The sequence below is a fragment of the Chiloscyllium plagiosum genome, unplaced genomic scaffold, assembly GCF_037043375.1.
Source record: "Chiloscyllium plagiosum isolate Xiang-an unplaced genomic scaffold, Cpla_swu_hap1 HiC_scaffold_5, whole genome shotgun sequence".
Classification (NCBI taxonomy): Eukaryota; Metazoa; Chordata; class Chondrichthyes; order Orectolobiformes; family Hemiscylliidae; genus Chiloscyllium; species Chiloscyllium plagiosum.
The window spans coordinates 34,476,602-34,495,105 of NW_028270143.1; the positions used below are offsets into that span (position 1 = coordinate 34,476,602).

Genomic DNA, 18,504 nt, shown 5'->3' on the forward strand with positions numbered 1-18,504 from the left:
AAACTTCTTCACCCAGAGAGTGGTGGCTGTGTGGAATGCTCTGTCCCAGCGGGCAGTGGAGGCCCAGTCTCTGGATTCATTTAAGAAAGAGTTGGATAGAGCTCTCAAGGATTGTGGAATCAAGGGTTATGGAGATAAGGCAGGAACAGGATACTGATTAAGGATGATCAGCCATGATCATATTGAATGGTGGTGCAGGCTCGAAGGGCAGAATGGCCTACTCCTGCACTTATTGTCTATTGTCTAATTTGTTTATAGTATAGGTAAAATGGTAGAATCTGTTACAGGATTTAGTGACCGAATATTTCGAAAAGAATGGTAAATCAAGCAGAGTCAATATGGATTTACGGAAAGGAAATTCTGTCTGACAAACTTTTATGAGTTTTTTGAGAATGTTACTTGATGCACAGACAAAGGATAACCAGTGGGTGTAGTATATTTGGATTTTCAATGCTTCTCATAAGGACTCACGTAGAAGGAGAGTAAATAAAATTAGACTGCATTTGTCTACATTTGTTCAAATATGGATTGAGACTTTGTTAATTCAGCAGAAAGGAGAATGTAGGAATAAAAAGATCACTCTCAGGATGGCAGGCTGTAACTAGTGGGACACTACAAGGATTAGTGTTTGGTCCATAGCTGTTCACAATCTGTGTAAACGATTTGGACATAGGGATCAATTCCTTAAACTTATTTCCAAATTTGCTGATGACCCCAAATTTGATGGGAAAATAAGTTGGTCAGAATATGTAAAAAGGCTTCAAGAGGACTTGGATATGCTAAGGAAATGGGCAAGAATCTGGCAAATGGAATCTGATATAAATATGTGTGAGGGTATTCACCTTTGTCGAAAAACACAAAGTTATAAAAATTCTTAAAGGATAAGATTTTGGGAAATGTGAGTCATCTTGTATATGAGACACTAAAAACTAACCTGCAAGTGCAGGAAAGAAATATGAGTGGAAACAATATGTTGGTATTCATTTCAAGGGGATTTGAGCACAGAAGTGAAGATGTCTTGCTATAGAGTTTTGTTAAGAATGTTGCCAGGATACTGTATACAGTTATGGTTTTCTTTTTTGAGGAAGGATAGACTTGCCAGTGCGGGGGTTCAATGAAAGTTCGCAGATTAATCCCTGATCCTGTGAGGAGAGATTTATAAAACTGGATCTGTATTGCCTCGAGTTTTGAAGAATGGTAGGTGATCTCATTGAAAGTTATAAAATTCTTATAGGACGTGACAGAATAGATGGTGACTCTAAATCCATGAAACTTAATCTGTTCATAAAAGGTTGGCCATTTCTGGGTGAGATGGGGAGGAATTCCTTTATTCAGGTGGTGGTGAATCTTTGGAATTTTCTATTCAAGGGATTTGTGGAAACTCAATCATTGAGCAGGTCCAAGATAGAAATAAATAGCTTTCTGGAGACTAAAGACATTATGGAATATGGAGATAGTGGGGGACAGTGGCACCAAGGAGATGATCAGCCATGATCTAGAATGGTAGACCAGAATTGACAGACTGAATGGCCTACTCCTGCTCCTACATTCCTACAGAAACCAAAAAATAAGTCAACTGACCATTTTGTGAAGGTCATGATTGTATTTCAGGATTTGTTTTAAGTTAAATGCCCATCTTCCTCATAAGTTGCATGGATTTATAAGGCGACCTTGTCATTCCAAGGAAAGAGATAATGCTCCCTTTCTCAGACTAAGTGGAAGATATGACCATCTCAGATAAGATCCAGCTTAGTTATTTCCCCTTGAACTTGAATGACAGACCCATTACAAAAAGTCTCAGCATCAACACCATGACATAATAATAACAACATAAAACCAAGAATTGTGGATGCTGGAAATCTGAAACAAAAAGAAAGATTGCGAGGGAAACTCAGCAAGTTTGGTAGAATCAGTGGCAAGAAAGCAGAGTTAATGTTGTGGGTCCAGTGATCCTTCATCAGAAGAGCCTTGATAGTTTCCGTTGATCAGAAGCTTATCTGTACCTGCTATATCATGGTATGAAACAGAGAAGAATTTAGGTGGAATGCACTTTGGCTCACCTCTTGATCTGTCATTGCCTTTCACAATCTACAAGACTTAAGACAGAGTGTAAAGATTTGCCTGGAATTTCCAGTGGTCCAATAATATTTTTTCCAGTGTTGTGCAGGGAGTCGTGCAGGAGGATCCTGTAGAAACTCCATTGCAGCAGACTTCCAAGTAATTTCTGGGGCAGTTGAAGGTTTTCCTAGGCTATTCCACTTTGCCTGGAAGCTTCTGAAAGTATCCATTTAAGGCAGAGAATACGAAGGGTTCTGATGCAGTTAAGTAAATGGTTACATGGGAAAAGTTAGATGATTAACTGCCTATTCTATTCTCTCAGTATAAATTAAATTTATGACCTACTTTCCCCAAACTCCTGCCTCCTCAAAAAATACCTCCTCCAGAGCACCTCTAGATCTTGAACCCTTTCACTCCATGCCAAACAGACCTGCACTGCCACTGGACCAGAACCCCACCCTCGCCCATGGACAGCCCCATTGCTTTCGAACACCCCTCCCACAAGGAAGCTAAACCCCTTTCCCACATTCCAGACTTAAACCCCAGCCCTGCTTTCAAAACTGGCATCTGTCCAGACTACACCCCACCCCAATGCTCACCCTGGAACCGATGCCCACTGCCCCCTCCCAGGACCAGACACACAGTTGTCCTGACACCCAGCACCCTGAAACAAATCCTCCCCTGTTGGGCCCAATATCTTTCACCAACCCTGACTTACCCTTAATTCTCCACTCACCTGACCCTCTTGTCACCTTGAATATTGATACCCTCCTTATCTGGCACCCTTGGTTCCTGACACCTTCCTTCTAGTACTCTATTTCCTACCCATTTGACACTCCTTACACTCTATGTCTAAACCACATGACACTGCCTGACTGTCTACTTCCTGCTTTTTTGACACTACCTGAGAGTCTACTCCCTACCCATGTGACATTGTCTGCCACTCTACTCTATTCTCATTTGGCACTGCTTGACACTCTACTTCCTACTCACTTGACACTGCCTACAGTCTACCTCCTGCCTAGTTGACATTACTTGACAGTCTATAGCCTACCCACTTGGCATATTACCCGTCTGGTATCCTCATCTCACACTTCAAATAGTTACCATTTGGCAGCAGCTGTCTAAATGTCTGTCTGTGATTCTGACTCATAAACTTCAGAATAAGGCAGCTGACTGCTGTAAAATGGGGGTGTGGTTTGCTTCCCTCCAAATGTTCCACATTATGAGGGGCCTGTTAGAATGGGCATATCGCTCCATATTTCTGAAAGAGCCCTAATGGGAATCTCTTGTCAGAAATATAGAGCTCTTTCATTTTGTAAAATAGGAATAGAGTGGCAATCCATTTGAAATTGTCACTCCTTGGAAAATCCGGTCGAATATGCTGCACTCCTCAGAATGGGTGAAGCTTCGATGACATTCAAGATGTTTGAGACCATCCATATTTCAGCAGTTCATTTATTACCAAAAGAAATGGGCATAAACTGTATTCATCAGAAGTTCCCTCCCTGTGAAACTGCAATCACTTACTTGCTGGATTTAAAAATATGGATGCTTTAAAACATTTTATTTTCTTAAACAACATTGGAAAGTGCTAGAAACACAGAAGGTTGGACAGCATCTAAGGAGAATAACTTTCAATTCTAAACTTTTAGTTTGAATGAAATCTTTCCAGACTCTGAATTAAGTAATGATGCCCAAGTTAGGAAAATATTGGCAAGTGCAGAAGAAACAAGATTCTCGATGTCAAGAAAATAAAGTCTAATTCTCCAACCATGTTTTGAATGGTGAATCTCACCATGAGCAGTGAGAGGCCTGTTTGAATCCATTAGCATGCCATTAGTATCCAATCTCACCTCACTGATATGCAGTCACCTATTCTCCCACACACTAGATAGGAACTAGACAACAACAAATCATGACCTGGAGGACAGAGAGGGTGCAGAGCATCTCCAGCTCACTGCTTGGTCTTCCAGGCCTCCCACGTCTCAGAGCACCCTCCAGTGGTTATCAGAAGCCACAGCTGTGCTAGGGACGTTGAATGGAAGAAGTGTGCTGGATGCAGAGAGGACAATATTGATGAAGGGAGAAGCTGAATACATGATGGTGGGAGATGCTAATGTATTGGAGGACCTGGGTTACTATGTGAGAGTGGGATAATCGACTGTCATTACCACAGTGGCTTCAGCAGGGGAATGGTGCAGCACAAGGATTGACAGAGCTAAGTGGTAGGGCCAGGTTCAGCAGGTATTAATGGAAGATGATATCATAAATGACTGTCAAGTGGAAACGTGTTAAAGTTCAATACTACTGTCTGACCTGCTGAGTATTTCCAGTATTTTCCACTTCCATTTTTATTTCAATTTCCATGGTCCATAGTATTTGCTTTAATATTTTGTTCTAATTTTCAAGGATTTTAAGAATGCAGTGAACCCCTCGTGGACAGATAATCAAAGTGGAGAGAATGTGACATCTGAGAGGATGCAGACAATTCGGCAAATGATGGCGGTCAAATAGTCAGAAGCTTGAATTGTTGAACAAACCAGTGGAGAGGCAACAGACTTTGTACACCTTTGCACTTTAATGCTACCTCTCACTTAGTTACAAAGCATTTATGCCTGATGACACAAGTTTCCGCACACAGCAGAGCATAAAAGCTGTAGTCTACATATGGAGACATTCAAGTCACATTCTCAAGATAACTTACGGTTTTATAACAAAAGATGTCATCTCAGCTCAGACAATGTATTAAAGGTATGACAAGGTTATAAATCACACAACACCGGGTTATAGTCCAACAGGTTGGTTTGGAAGCACTAGCTATCGGAGTGCCACTCCTTCATCAAGCGGTGAACCTTACAAAGGAGCAGTGTTCCGAAAGCTAATGCTTCCAAATAAACCTGTTGGACTAGAACCCGGTGTTCTGTGATTTTTAATCTTGTTCGCTCAAGTCCAACACTGGCTCCTCCAAATTAAAGGTGTGAGGTCAGAGTCTGTTTGTATCCTAATCTTGAGTCAGATTGGTTCTATTTCCAAAATGGTTCTATTTCCAATTGGTTCTATTTCTATTTCCAAAATGGAATTTACAAAATATTACATGGATTGACTGCCTGCGTTTGTGCATTTTTTGAGCAAAATAAAATGTATCTGCAAATATAATTCTGCAAATACAAATTCACCCCGTAGACTTGTGTGTGTGTGGGTCTGTGTGTTTGTGTTCGCTTTGTGTGTGCGCACGCATGAGAGAGAGAGAGAGTGTGAGTGTGCACGTGAGTGTGAATGCACATGAGAGAATGTGTTTGCGTGTGTGAAAGCTTGGTAAAGTGTGTGTGTGGGTGTAATGGAGTATAAGCCTGTGAGATGGTGTGTGCATGGGTGTGAACGTGGGATGTGTATGTGTGTGTATGAGAGAGGGTTTGTGTGAGTGTGAGTATGTAAGAGTGTGTGTGTGTATGTGTGCTTATGTACATGTGTGTGACAATGTGTATAGGGTAATGGAGTCACCTATAGTGCGAAGTAAACCCAAGATCCCAGTTGAGGCCATCTTCATGGATATCAAACTTGGATATCAACCCCTGTTCTGGCACTTTGCATTGTTACCTGTCCCAAAGTCTGACTTGGAGGATGGTCACCTGAAGATCCGAGGCCAAATGTCCCTGACCACTGAGTGTTCCCTGATTGGGAGAGAACAACCCTGTCTGTTGATTGTTGTGCGGTGTCCATTCATCTGTTTTCATAGCGTCTGCTTGGTCTCGCAAATGTACCATGACTTGGGGCATCATTTCCTGCAGTGTATGAGGTAGACAATGTTGGCTGAGTCACATGAGTACCTGCCGTATACATGGTGGGTGGTGTCCCCACTTGTAATAGTAGTATCCATGTTGACACTCTGAAATATCTTGAGATGAAAGGGTTGACATGACAGGGTTGTGTGGTATTGTGGTCGATGTTGTCCTGAAGGCCGGGCAGTTTGCTGCGAACAATGATCTGTTTAAGGTTTGGTGGTTGTTTAAAGGTGAGAAGTGGAGGCATAGAGAAGGTCTTGGCAAAATGCTCAATTTCATCAATAATGTGTTTCAGGCTGTGAAGAACATGGCATAGCTTTTCTGCTCCCAGAAAGTACTGGACAATGAAGGGTATCCTTATGTCGTATCCCATGTCTGTCTCCTGAGGACATCATTACAGTCCTCATTGTGACACATCGGAACTGGTGATCGATACGTTGAGCACTGTACCCTGTTCTTATGAGGGTGTCCTTCAACACCTTCAGGTATTTGTCACGTTCCTCCTCATCTGAACAGATCCTGTGTATGTGGAGGGCTTGTCCGTAGGGGGTAGCTGTTTTAATGTGTTTCAGCTGGAAACTGGAAAAGTGTAGCATTGTGAGGCTATCTGTGGGTTTGTGGTAGAGTGTGGTGCTGAGATGTCCATCCTTGATGGAGATGCATGTGTCCAAGAATGAGACAGATACTAAAGAGTAGTCCATGGTAAGTTTGATGGTGGGATGAAACCCGTTTGATATCCCTGTGTAGTTGTTTCAGTGACTCCTCGCCATGGGTCCAGAGGAGGAAAATGTTGTCAATATATTCAGTGTATAGTGTTGGTTGGAGGTCCTATGCAGCAAAGAAGTCTTGTTCAAACCTGTGCATGAAAATGTTGGCATATTGGGGTGCAAATTTAGTCCCCATGGCTGTTCCATGTGTTTGGATGAAGAACTGGTTGTCAAAGGTGAAAGTGGTGAAGGATGAAGTGGATGAGTTGTAGGATGGTGCTTAGAGATCGGCAGTTGTTGGTGTTGAGTACTGAGGCTGCTGCAGAGATGCCGTCATTGTGGGGGATGCAGGTGTAGAGTGCCGAAACATCCATTGTGACGAGGAATCTTCCCAGTTTGACTGGTCCGTGGCTGCTGTGTTTCTGTAAGCAATCTGTAGTGTCGCAACAGAAGCTGGGGGTCCCCTGTACAATGGGTTTCAAGATGCCTTCAACATAGCCAGAGAAGTTCTCACATAGGATTCCATGGCCTGATACGATTGTTCGTCCTGGTGTGTTGACTTTGTGTATCTTTGGAAGGCAGTAGAAGTCCTCGACGTGAGAAGTACATGTGATGAGAGCACAGACGGAACCCTGAAGGACTGGATCAAAAGTCTTGATCAATGTATTTAGTTCACGGGTGTGTCCATTGAACGGATTGGCTGGTAGTTGCCTGTAGTGTTCCTGGTTGTTCAGTTGTTGGTACACTTCCTTGCAGTAATCTGTTCTGTTCTGAATGATGATGGCTCCTCCTTTATCTACTGGTTTGATGACAATGTTGTGATTGGTTTTGAGAGCATGGATGGTATTGCACTGTGATCGGGTGATGTTTTGCCCTACCTTGTGGGTGCGGCTGATGAATCATAGTTTGAGCATATATCTGGATTAGTGGTGCTGGAAGAGCACAGCAGTTCAGGCAGCATCCGAGGAGCAGTAAAATCGACGTTTCGGGCAAAAGCCCTTCATCAGGAATGATGACGGGCTTATGCCCGAAACATCGATTTTACTGCTCCTCGGATGCTGCCTGAACTGCTGTGCTCTTCCAGCACCACTAATCCAGAATCTGGTTTCCACCATCTGCAGTCATTGCTTTTACCTCGTTTGAGCATATATGTCAAGCCCAGGGCAGCGGCCCTCCAGAGGGGTCCAAATCAACTCCTTCTTTGGTCGCTCCTCTACAGATTTCTCTGATGACTGTTCCAGTTCATCGGTTGGCTCATTGGAGTCACTGCTGACATCTTTGAAGAATTCCGACAGTCTCATTCATCTGATAAATTCTTCCATGTCTGCTGCAAGAACAATGGGGTCCATTTGGTGCTGGGGCAGAAATTGAGCCCTCGGTGAGAACTTCAATCTCTTCTGGTTGAAGTGTGTGGTCCAATAAGTTGACAATTGATTTCCCCGTGGTGATGAACTGTGGTGCGGGGGACGTATGGCTGTTGGTGCTAATGCCAAGTTTCTCCAGTTTCTTGTTCTTGGTGTGCATGTATGTGGTGCAGTTCTGTCATCTTGTCTGCTTGACAGTGTTGCATAACTGTTCTGTTATATCTTACGCACAAGCTGAGATTTCAAGGTTATTGTGCCTATGGAGTTGGTGCACGAGATGATTGAGGAGTTTGTGAGAGGTGTGGAACCATTCTGACACAAGATCGGGATACAGCCAGACTCTGACCTAACACTTTTAATGCATTGTCTGAGCTGAGATGTCACCTTTTGTTATAAAACCATAAGTTATCTTGTTAAGTTGACTTAAAAGGAGCTCTGGGATTTATATATTAATGAACTGAAATCTGCATTCTAAAAGATGGAAGACTTAACAATCCAGGTTTGTTCAATGTATCACTGTGTGACATTGTAATCTTTTGTAATAAATTCTGTGTCTTATGATCTTATACGCCACAACCACCTGATGAAGGAAACCTAGAGCTTCCAAATAAACCTGTTGGACGATTACCTGGTGTTGTGTGATTTTTAACTTTGTCCACACCAGTCCAACACCATGGTTACCATCAACGCCACTAACTGCTGGCTCACAGAGGAGAGGATCTCTAAGAAGATTGCGCATATCAACACAGACATTAGGTTTCTACAGAAATGAAAGAAAGCAGGAAAGGTCCCAAAAGGCTTACGGATCACGAACCCACTCAAGTCGACCTACAACACAGATTATGCTGAGGGATTTTGCCAGTGCAACTCTTACAAACTCCTCAATTATCTCGTGCACCATCTCTATAGCTGGCGCCATAACCTTGAATTCAAGATAGAGTCCACACTCTCAGCTTGGACAGATGATTTTCGTTTCAGCAAACTGAGATGGCATGAAACGGGTATTGGTGTGCAAATACCGCGATAGATGAAGTCGATTTTGTGAATGTAAAGCTTTGAGAAGAATCCAAAAGTTATTCTACGCAGACTGTTGAATTCGTTGTCTCAACGCCAATATATGCTGACGCTGTGCAAAATCCCTGAAAGAGCAATGTTATATCATCTCTCCAATAGCATAGAAACTGCAACTTTCAGTCTGAGATTTAATGTTGAAAATATTGAGTAAAGAATAAAATGTTGTCAAATGACACGTTTCTATAAATGGTTTCCACAATTTGTTTTATTATTTTGAAAGACTGTGAAACTGCTATCAGTCAAAACGTTCTGAGTTGAAATAAGTATTGGGGACTGAGCCAAATGAATCAGCCAAGTTCAACAGTTGGAAGGGAGGAGTGATGAAGAACCTTCCTGCCGGGGAAGTTATGCAGTAGTTTATAGACTCATTTGTCAGATCTCCAACATGCATAGAAGACAGGAGCAGTCTACGTTATAATGGGAGGGGGACATAACCTGATGGAACAGAAACCAAAATCAGAGTTTGCTTTGAGTGTTTGTTTTTCACAGGTTTCCCTACTGTGCAATCTTAGTCAAAGAATAGAACTGGAAGGACTTACATTTGGCTTTGACTTTGTATCCACCCAACGGAGAGGCATGACCTTCGACCGCATCAAAACCAGCTGATACCAAAACTACATCTGGATTGAACTCACTGGCGATTGGCATGACCACAGTCCTGTGGGACAATGATAAAAACTATGAGCGGGTCTGGAGTAAATGCTTAACTTCATTCTCACAGCAAGCCACCTGGAAAAATTCAGGATCTGCTTTCTTGTTACAAGAAATGTACTTTTCCATAAATTACACAGAAAACCTTGTATTACAATTCTAAATCAGTTGACTATCATTTAAGATTTTAGTTGCACAGCCTTTTGCTTCAAAAATTGTGAAGTGTTACTCTCTGAAATCAATTTTAAATTTTGAGCAGGCAATAGAGTCATAGAGTCATAGAGAAGAAACAGCACGGAAACAGACCCTTCAGTCCAACTTGTCCATGCCAACCAGATATCTTAAGCTAATCTAGTCCTATTTGCCAGCACTTGGCCCATATCCCTTTAAACCTGTACCCATCCAGATGTCCTTTAAATGCTGAGGTAAAAACTGACTGCAGATGCTGGAAACCAGATTCTGGATTAGTGGTACTGGAAGAGCACAGCAGTTCAGGCAGCATCATGCACCACCCTCTGTGTGAAAAAGTTGCTCCTTAGGTCCCTTTTATACCTTTCCCCTCTCACCCAAAACCTATGCCCTCTAGTTCTGGACTCCCCCACACCAGGGAAATGATCTTGGTTATTTATCCTATCCACGCCCTTCATGATATTATAAACCTCTATAAGGTCAACCCTTAGCCTTCAACGCTCCAAGGAAAACAGCCCCAGCCTGTTCAGCCTCTCCTCATAGCTCAAATTCTCCAACCCTGGCAACATCCTTGTAAATCTTTTCTGAACCCTTTCAACTTTTGCAACATCCTTCCGATAGGAAGGAGACCAGAACTGCACGTAATATTCCAACAGTGGCCTAACCAATGTACTGTACAGTTGCAACATGGCCTCCCAACTCCTATACTTAATGCCCTAACCAATAAAGGAAAACTTACCAAACACCTTCTTCACTATCCTAGCTAGCTGCGATTCTACTTTCAAGGAACTATGAATCTGCACTCCGAGGTCTTTTTGTTCAGCAGCACTCCCAAGGACCTTACCATTAAGTGTATAAGTCCTGCTCTGATTTGCTTTTCGAAAATGCAGTACCTCGCATTTATCTAAATTAAATTCTATCTCCCACTTCTCAGCCCTTAGCACATCTAATCAAGATCCCACTGTACTCTAGGTAACCTTCTTCGCTGTCCACTACACCTCCAATTTTGGTGTCATCTGCTAACTTACTAACTACACCTCCCATGTTCACATCCAGGACATTTATATAAATAATGAAAAGCAGTGGACCCAGCACCTATCCTTGTGGCACACCATTGGTTACAGGCCTCCAATCTGAAAAACAAGTCTCCACCACCACCATCTTCTATCTTTGAGCCAGTTCTGTATTCAAATGGCTAGTTATTCCTATATTCCATGAGATCTAACGTTGCTAACCAGTCTACCATGAGGAACCTTGTCGAACACTTTACTGAAGTCTATATAGATTGTGTCTACCACCCTGCCCTCATCAATCCTCTTTGTTACTTCAAAAAACTCAATCAAGTTTGTGAGACATGATTTCCCACGCATAAAGCCATGCTGACAATCCCGCATCAGTCCTTGCCTTTCCAAATACATGTACATCCTGTCCCTCAGGATTCCCTCTAACAACTTGCTCACCACCGATGTCAGGTGGTTTATTATCTATAGATCCCTAGCTTTTCCTTACCACCTTTCTTAAATAGTGGCACCACAGTAGCCAACCTCCAGTCTTCCGGCACCTCACCTGTGACAATCGATGATACAAATATCTCAGCAAGGGGCCCAGCAATCACTTCCATAGCTTCCCATAGATCTCTAGGGTATACCTGGCCAGGTCCTAGGGATTTATCACTTTTATGCATTTCAAGACATCCAGCACTTCATCCTCTGTAATATGGACATTTTTCAAGATGTCACCATCTATATCTTCCATGTCCTTCCATTCTATATCTTCCATGTCCTTCTCCACAGTAAACACTGATGCAAAATACTTGCTTATTATCTTCACCATCCCAACAGCAAAGGATAGAAAGAATGTTATATTATCTTTCTATACATTCTTAACTGACAAACCATGCTCTTTACCAAAAACAAGTTTAATTATGAATGCAAACATATGTGATAGGCCCAGAAATCCATTGCTATGAGAGTCTTGCAGTCAATTGTTTTTATGAGCTAATCTACCTTAATTCTTCATCAAAGTGAATCTTATTGCTATTCATGATGGTTTTGCTTTTCCTATTTACTACTCATCTGAATGTATCATTTGTTTTTTTTTTCTTTTTGTCCAGTTGATATCTCCTTTTGCCTTGTCCCTTCACCCTTTTCGGATTTAATCTCTCTTTCCCTGTCACAGATTTTCAATGTTATTCTTCCTGCCCCTTCATCACACTGCACCTTTCTTTGCCTCAGTACTTTCTTAAACTGATATATTTCTAGCCTTTTACAATTCTGGTGAAAGGGCCAAACCTAAAGTGTTAACTGTGTTTTTTTCCACGGAGGCTGTCAGATGTATTGAATATTTCCAACACCTTCTGAAGGTTTTATTTCAAACATAATTCCATATTTTTTTAAAAATCTGTTCTAATATATTTCAAATGTTTTTCCAACATGGAAGTAAATTGTTAAAGCTCCACTTCCACAATGATATCTTACTAAGAGAACACATTTTGGAGAAGAGGTAATCGAATCAGAGGGATGAATCCAGAGTCCATGCGTCTATCTAGATAGGTTCCGCTGTTGTAGACTGGCAAAATCCTCCCTTGTGTATATGAATTAAAGGAAATTGCTCCTTTAATATCTGCTGTACATTAAAATTGCTATAGTCAATTTCAAATGCATTGATATGGCCTATGTTATTCTATCTTCACGAGAAATTGCATTGCAAAAACGTTACAATTTAGCTACAATACCAATTCTACATGTTGATGTGACCATGTAAAGGTTTGAAATAAAATATAATTACAGGGAAATTTTGGAATAACAAAAACAGGCTATTGTCCGTGGGATTGCAAACTCTACCTATGAATGTTGTTCTCCCTCCCCTTCTAGGCTTCCTCCTACCCTTCCTTTTACCTCTAGCTCTATTTTCTTCATTCTGCTTTAATCTGTTCTCTCTTTTCTCTCCTCTTCTCTTCTCTTTTGCCATTCCCCACTCCATGTCCTCCTGTCCCTTTGCCCTCCTTGGGCCATTTTCTTTTATGCTCCCTAATCCTGTTAAGCTTGAATTTGGGTTTTGAAGTCCCACTTTGAAGACCGTATGAGTTTGATTAACCTTCCTTTAAATTTCAATGTGATATGTAAATGTTAACAGACGAATGACATCACTTATTGGTGGAATTCTCAGCATAATGGACGACTGCTGAATATTAAAATCTAGCAGAAAACTCTCTGGGAAACAAAGATTATTACATGTGAGACTATTTGCTCAAATGTCGAATCAGTGGAGTTAAAATATTTCTGCAGGGGTTCTGCTGGTCTCCTGCTGTTCCCTCAGTGGGAGACTGGCAGAACTCCCAGAGAAACGGTGTAAATGGCTGAAAATGACTGCTTATGTCATTTCTCTGGGGCTTCTTTCGGCCCGCTGCCAAATTTACAGCAGCAGATTAGAGTTAGCTCTGCAGAATTACAGGGTCCTGGTTTTATTCGATTGAGAATATTAAAATAAATGATTCTGATGCAAAAGAAAACAAAATGTGTTTAATATTCTTACTATTGATTTTGGTGCGAGGTAACATTGCAATTAAATCAGTCCAAAACTTGCACTTTCAGGAACTACTAATTCAGGAAACATGTCATTGATTGCAGGACATGGTCTAGTTAATAGGTGTGAGCACATTTTCAGGAGATAGTTACAGTCATTGAACCTTGAATCCTAGCCATTACATAGCTGCAATCTATTTGATTCCACATTTTATATGTTAAATTAGACCATAGAGGAATCTTGAACTTCACATTCATTGCTTGTAATGTTGGCTGTCTCCAAATAATCATATTTAATCAGATTTCAGAGGCTATTGGGTGTATTTTGGCACAAATGTACAAGTGGAAATATCCAAAGCTCCACTGTCACTCACAAGACATTGATCTGAGAGCCACCAATTTACTGAGATCTATTGACTCTTCTGTACAGCTAGCTACTTGAGATCAGCATTTGTAATAAACTGCCTAAAATTATCATTAAAATAGTATGGTTTTCAGTAAGGTGGGAACTACAATGCAATAGGACGTTTTGAGTTGATTAATAAAGCAATGTTAGTGTTAGATTAAGTGTACAGAATGTCATTTTACAAACATATGCTTCTGGTACAGAGCCTTGTGCACTGTACATGTGTATCTGGAATTCAGACATGGATTTAAGCAGGACTGGCTTAATTTTTTGGTATTCACAGAAATTGGAAGCATCACACCAGGAATAATATTTGGAGGATCTGCCCAAAGGAGTATTTAAAATTAGATTTCGATCTGTCACACAACTGATGTCTTGAGGAAAACCTGTTTTGATAAACTTATCCTCAGTCATCCTCAGTATTCTATAGATTCACTCACTCAGACAAGCAGTTTCGATGCAGACACACTCCTGTGATGCTGAGCAGAAGAACCCCCATGGAGTGCATGCACTAACAGGCATTGAGTTTCATAGAGTTCTTTTAATATGTGCCAATTGAGAGCTGTTATTTTATTCCTGAACCTGGCCTGCTGAGTTTTACTGTTGGTCCTAAACAGACTTTGAATGACCTTTGACAGATTTATAATGCATAGTATAGTCCCCTTTGATCTGCGTATATAGCATGGAAACTATTTCTAATTACAGATTGATTTATTTTATGATCATTATAAATAACGCTTGGTGAGGACATTCTAAGAAAGGGTTATCCAGGAAGATTTCACCTGAAGGAAGTTAACAACTAACAAAACTACAAAGGGTGAAGATATTTTAAGTAATTAATGCTTGTTAAAAACTAATTTCAATGGCTTCTTCAGCACTCATGATATATGCATGTTATATGTAATCCACTGGAGCATTCCATCCTGGTCAGAGATCAGCACCCAGTCTGTGCCGTCTCCAGGATTTGGAGGACTGGGTGGCCATGCAGAAAGTTTGATTACCTTCTCTGCTTTTCCAGGGTAAATGTCAGACCCTGTTATCTCACATTTGCTCTATTCTTGCCTCTGCACCCAGTGCCCACCAAGGCTCATGTTCTGATACCCTCTCTGATGCAAGCAAAACTTTCCCTTACTCACTTCTGCTCGGTCCCAATCTCCCACACTACTAATCCTGTGTCCTCCCCACTGCCTCCTCACTCTATCAGAACATGTCAACATCTTTATCCCACGTACACCAGTCATAACAGCTGTGCCACCCATTTGTTTCTCTCTGATTCACCCCCTCTTTGTAATTATAGGAGAAGATATCCCATAACAGGGAATCATAGCACTGGAGAGGTGGGAGGGATTTGGTGCCCAATATTTGTGTCCTGACTCCATGTAAGGAGAGAATATTCCTCAGGACAGCCCTTGAGGCCACATACAAGAACTCACAAAGATAAGAGCAGTTTTGAAAATAATACCTTAAACTGTGTTAAGAAAAGATGTTGAATCAATGTGTGTACACATCTCTAAAGAATCTTAATCCTTTAAGACAGTAACTAAAAAAGAAGTCAATTATAGAGATGACCAACATAGGTGTCATCTCATAGGAGCTGAAAAATGTGGTGCTGGAAAAGCGCAGCAGGTCAGGCTGCATCCAAGGAGCAGGAGAATCGACATTTCGGGCATAAGCCCTTCTTCAGGCTTATGCCCAAAATGTCGATTCTCCTGCTCCTTTGATGCTGCCTGACCTGCTGTGCTTTTCCAGCAACACATTTTTCAGCTCTGGTCTCCAGCATCTGGAGTCCTCACTTTCATCTCGTAGGAGACGAAGAATGATGTGAGGGCATAGTTATCATACCAAAGTTTGATCAGATGTGCGAATCTTTCACAATTTAATAAGGCAGCAGCTAGAGAAATCTATGCCATGGCTATTGTGAATGAAGGCTTATCTAAAATCCCTAAAAACAACATCTTCACTAAATATTATGTGAACAGTAGTTTCTGACGGGTTCCCTCAGGTGGAATGTTCATATCGCTTACCACGCTCATCACTGTTTGGGAAGTATTGTTTTAATAAATTTCATTTTGTAATCGCCTTGGCTCCAAAGATCTTCAAATATACGTACTATTTTCAACATTCTACAGGAATTGGAAGGTTTTTACATCATAGAGACAATATCTTGACTTATGCAGAAAACATAGAAAGACATGACCAAATACTGACAACCACCTGATGAAGGAACAGTGCTCCGAAAGCTAGTATTTCTAATTAAGCCTGTAGGTGTATAACCTGGTGTTGTGTGATTTTTAACTATGACCAAATACAGTCTTAAGATCGCAAGGCTTCCCCTCATTGAGAAATGAAAGTTCTCCAAATACTCTATTCCATGGTTGAGATAGTTGGCTTGAAGTGTGATCCTCAAAAAGGGAGTAAAGAAGTTTCCTACTCCAAAGTTAGCATGTGACTTACAAATATTTCTGGGAATAGTAAACCATTCAGGAAAATGCTTGCCCCATTCGCTAACAATTAATGGACTCTTCAGACCTCAAAGAGCCTTAAAGATGTGTTAGAAGTCACATCATGAAGAGGTTTTTGAAAGATCAAGACTTCCACAGATGTCTCGGCCATTGCATTGCACTATTTTCAATTATTATTGCATGGATGTCTCAGCCACAGGTAATGAAGATTTGGGGATGCCGGTGTTGGACTGGGGTGCACAAAGTTAAAAATCACATAACACCAGGTTATAGTCCAACAGGTTTAATTGGAAGCACTAGCTTTCGGAGCGACGCTCCTTCATCAGGTGGTTGATCTTCATCCACCTGATGAAGGAGCAGCGCCCCAAAAGCTAGTGCTTCCAATTAAACCTGTTGGACTATAACCTGGTGTTATGTGATTTTAAGCAGGTAATGAAGCAATGCTTTTTCTAGAATAGTCAGAAGGAGACAGAAAAATGATACATTATGCATCCCAAGCATCATCTGATAAGGAAACTCAATATGTACTAATTCATGGTGGCTCAGTGGGTAGCACTGCTGCCTCACAGCACCAGGGAACCAGGTTCGATTCCAGCCTTGGGTGACTGTTGTGTGGAGTTTGCATGTTCTCCCCGTATCTGTGTGGGTTTCCTCTGGGTAATCAGGTTTCCTCCCACAGTCCAAAGATGTGCAGGTCAGGTGAATTGGCCATGCTAAATTGTCCATAACGTTGGGTGTGTTAGTCAGAGGGACATGGGTCTGGATGGGTTACTCTTTGGAGGGTTGGCGTGGACTTTTTGGGCCGAAGGGCCTGTTTCCACTCTGCAGGGAACCTAATCTAATCTAAAAAGGATGTCCACTTGGCTACACGGGCCTGTGATAAATTTTCAGATTTCATGCTGGGTCTTATGGTGCTTATCGTGACCATATCTAAACTGCTGGTCTCATTATTAGATGAAAAAGAATTGGCAAAACGTTTCGACTGATACAACAATTTTGGTCTTGAATAATAGATTTGCATGTCAGACCAAGTAAATTCAAAGGAAATTAGTATTGGCAGATGCCCTTTCCAAAGGCAAACTTACACCAGCTGATGAACAATTTTCTGGAAAATGGAGGCATCTACTCAAGCAACAAAAATAAGGCCAACAACTCAATCAAACTTTCATCTCATCAAAGAAGAAGAGAGAAATGATCCGCAAAGTCTCATAGTATATGAATACTGTACAGAAGCAAGCAAAGAATGCTGGAGAAACTCAACAGGTCTGGCAGCATCTGTGAAGAGAGAAACAGAGTTAATGCTTTGAATCAAATATGACTGCTTCTTCAGTTCAAAAAGAGAGATACTGGACTTGAAGTGTCAACTCTCATTCTCTCTCCACAGTTGCTGCCAGACCTGCTGAGTTTCTCCAATATTGTTTGTACTTGTTTCAAGATTTTCAGCATCGTGGTATTTGCTTTTATTATTATAATGTATAGAAGACTGACCAGAAAAGAAACCAAGTGGCTTAATTATGAAAACGTATTTCAAACACCGACAACATTTCACTGTTGCTGATGACTTGTTGATTTTTGACAGCAGACTCGTTATCCTTCCTTCAGTGACAAGATATATCAAGGACGCTTGGACATCATAAAATGTAAAGCTCGACCTCAAATTTCAGAATGGTGGCCAGGAATCCATAAACAGGTAGAAGATTTCATAACTGACTGTCAGACATGTGCCATACATAGCCGCAAACATTAACTTGCCACCAGACTATGAGGACACATCGGACTGACCTGTTTGTATTTTGCGGCTGCTCTTGCCTAGTTGTGGTCAACTATTTCTCTCAATGAATCAAAGTAAAGAAATTGTACTCCACCACTGTGCATGTAATTGACAAAGTCTGAGATGAATATTTACCACTCATTGAATCTTGGATGTGCTCACATCTAATAATGGGCCACAATTTTCCAAAAAGAAATTTAGGAGCATATCAGGGTTCCAACACCAACCTGTAAGGCATCCCCAATCAAATCGAGTGAAGCTGCATGTGGAGTCCAAATAGTCAAAAAACCTCCTAAAGAAGGACACAATCATCTTCACAACTTTATTAAGTTAACATTCCATTGTGTCTCAATGTGAATTTTCATTATCTGATGGGGAGAAAATAAAATCTCAGTTCCCCATCCTTCCAAAGCAATAGACTCAATAAATAAGCCCCATGGATTTAAACTAACACCTGTCTGAAGGATTTTTCATCCAACTCCTTGCTAAGTCTGAAACAATGTCAAACAGTGT

The 18,504-nt window shown here is 41.2% G+C and overlaps 1 protein-coding gene across 8 annotated transcripts in view; it reads right to left on the minus strand.

Moving 5' to 3' along the window:
- Positions 1 to 18,504, minus strand: part of LOC122549771 (histone deacetylase 9-like) — a 796,606-nt gene that overhangs the window by 61,646 nt on the left and 716,456 nt on the right. For all 8 annotated transcript variants that reach the window (XM_087987095.1, XM_087987091.1, XM_043689766.2 and 5 more), the window contains one exon: positions 9,528 to 9,646. In XM_087987095.1, coding sequence (XP_087843221.1) covers positions 9,528 to 9,646 — 119 coding nt within the window. The remainder of the gene's footprint in view (positions 1 to 9,527; positions 9,647 to 18,504) is intronic.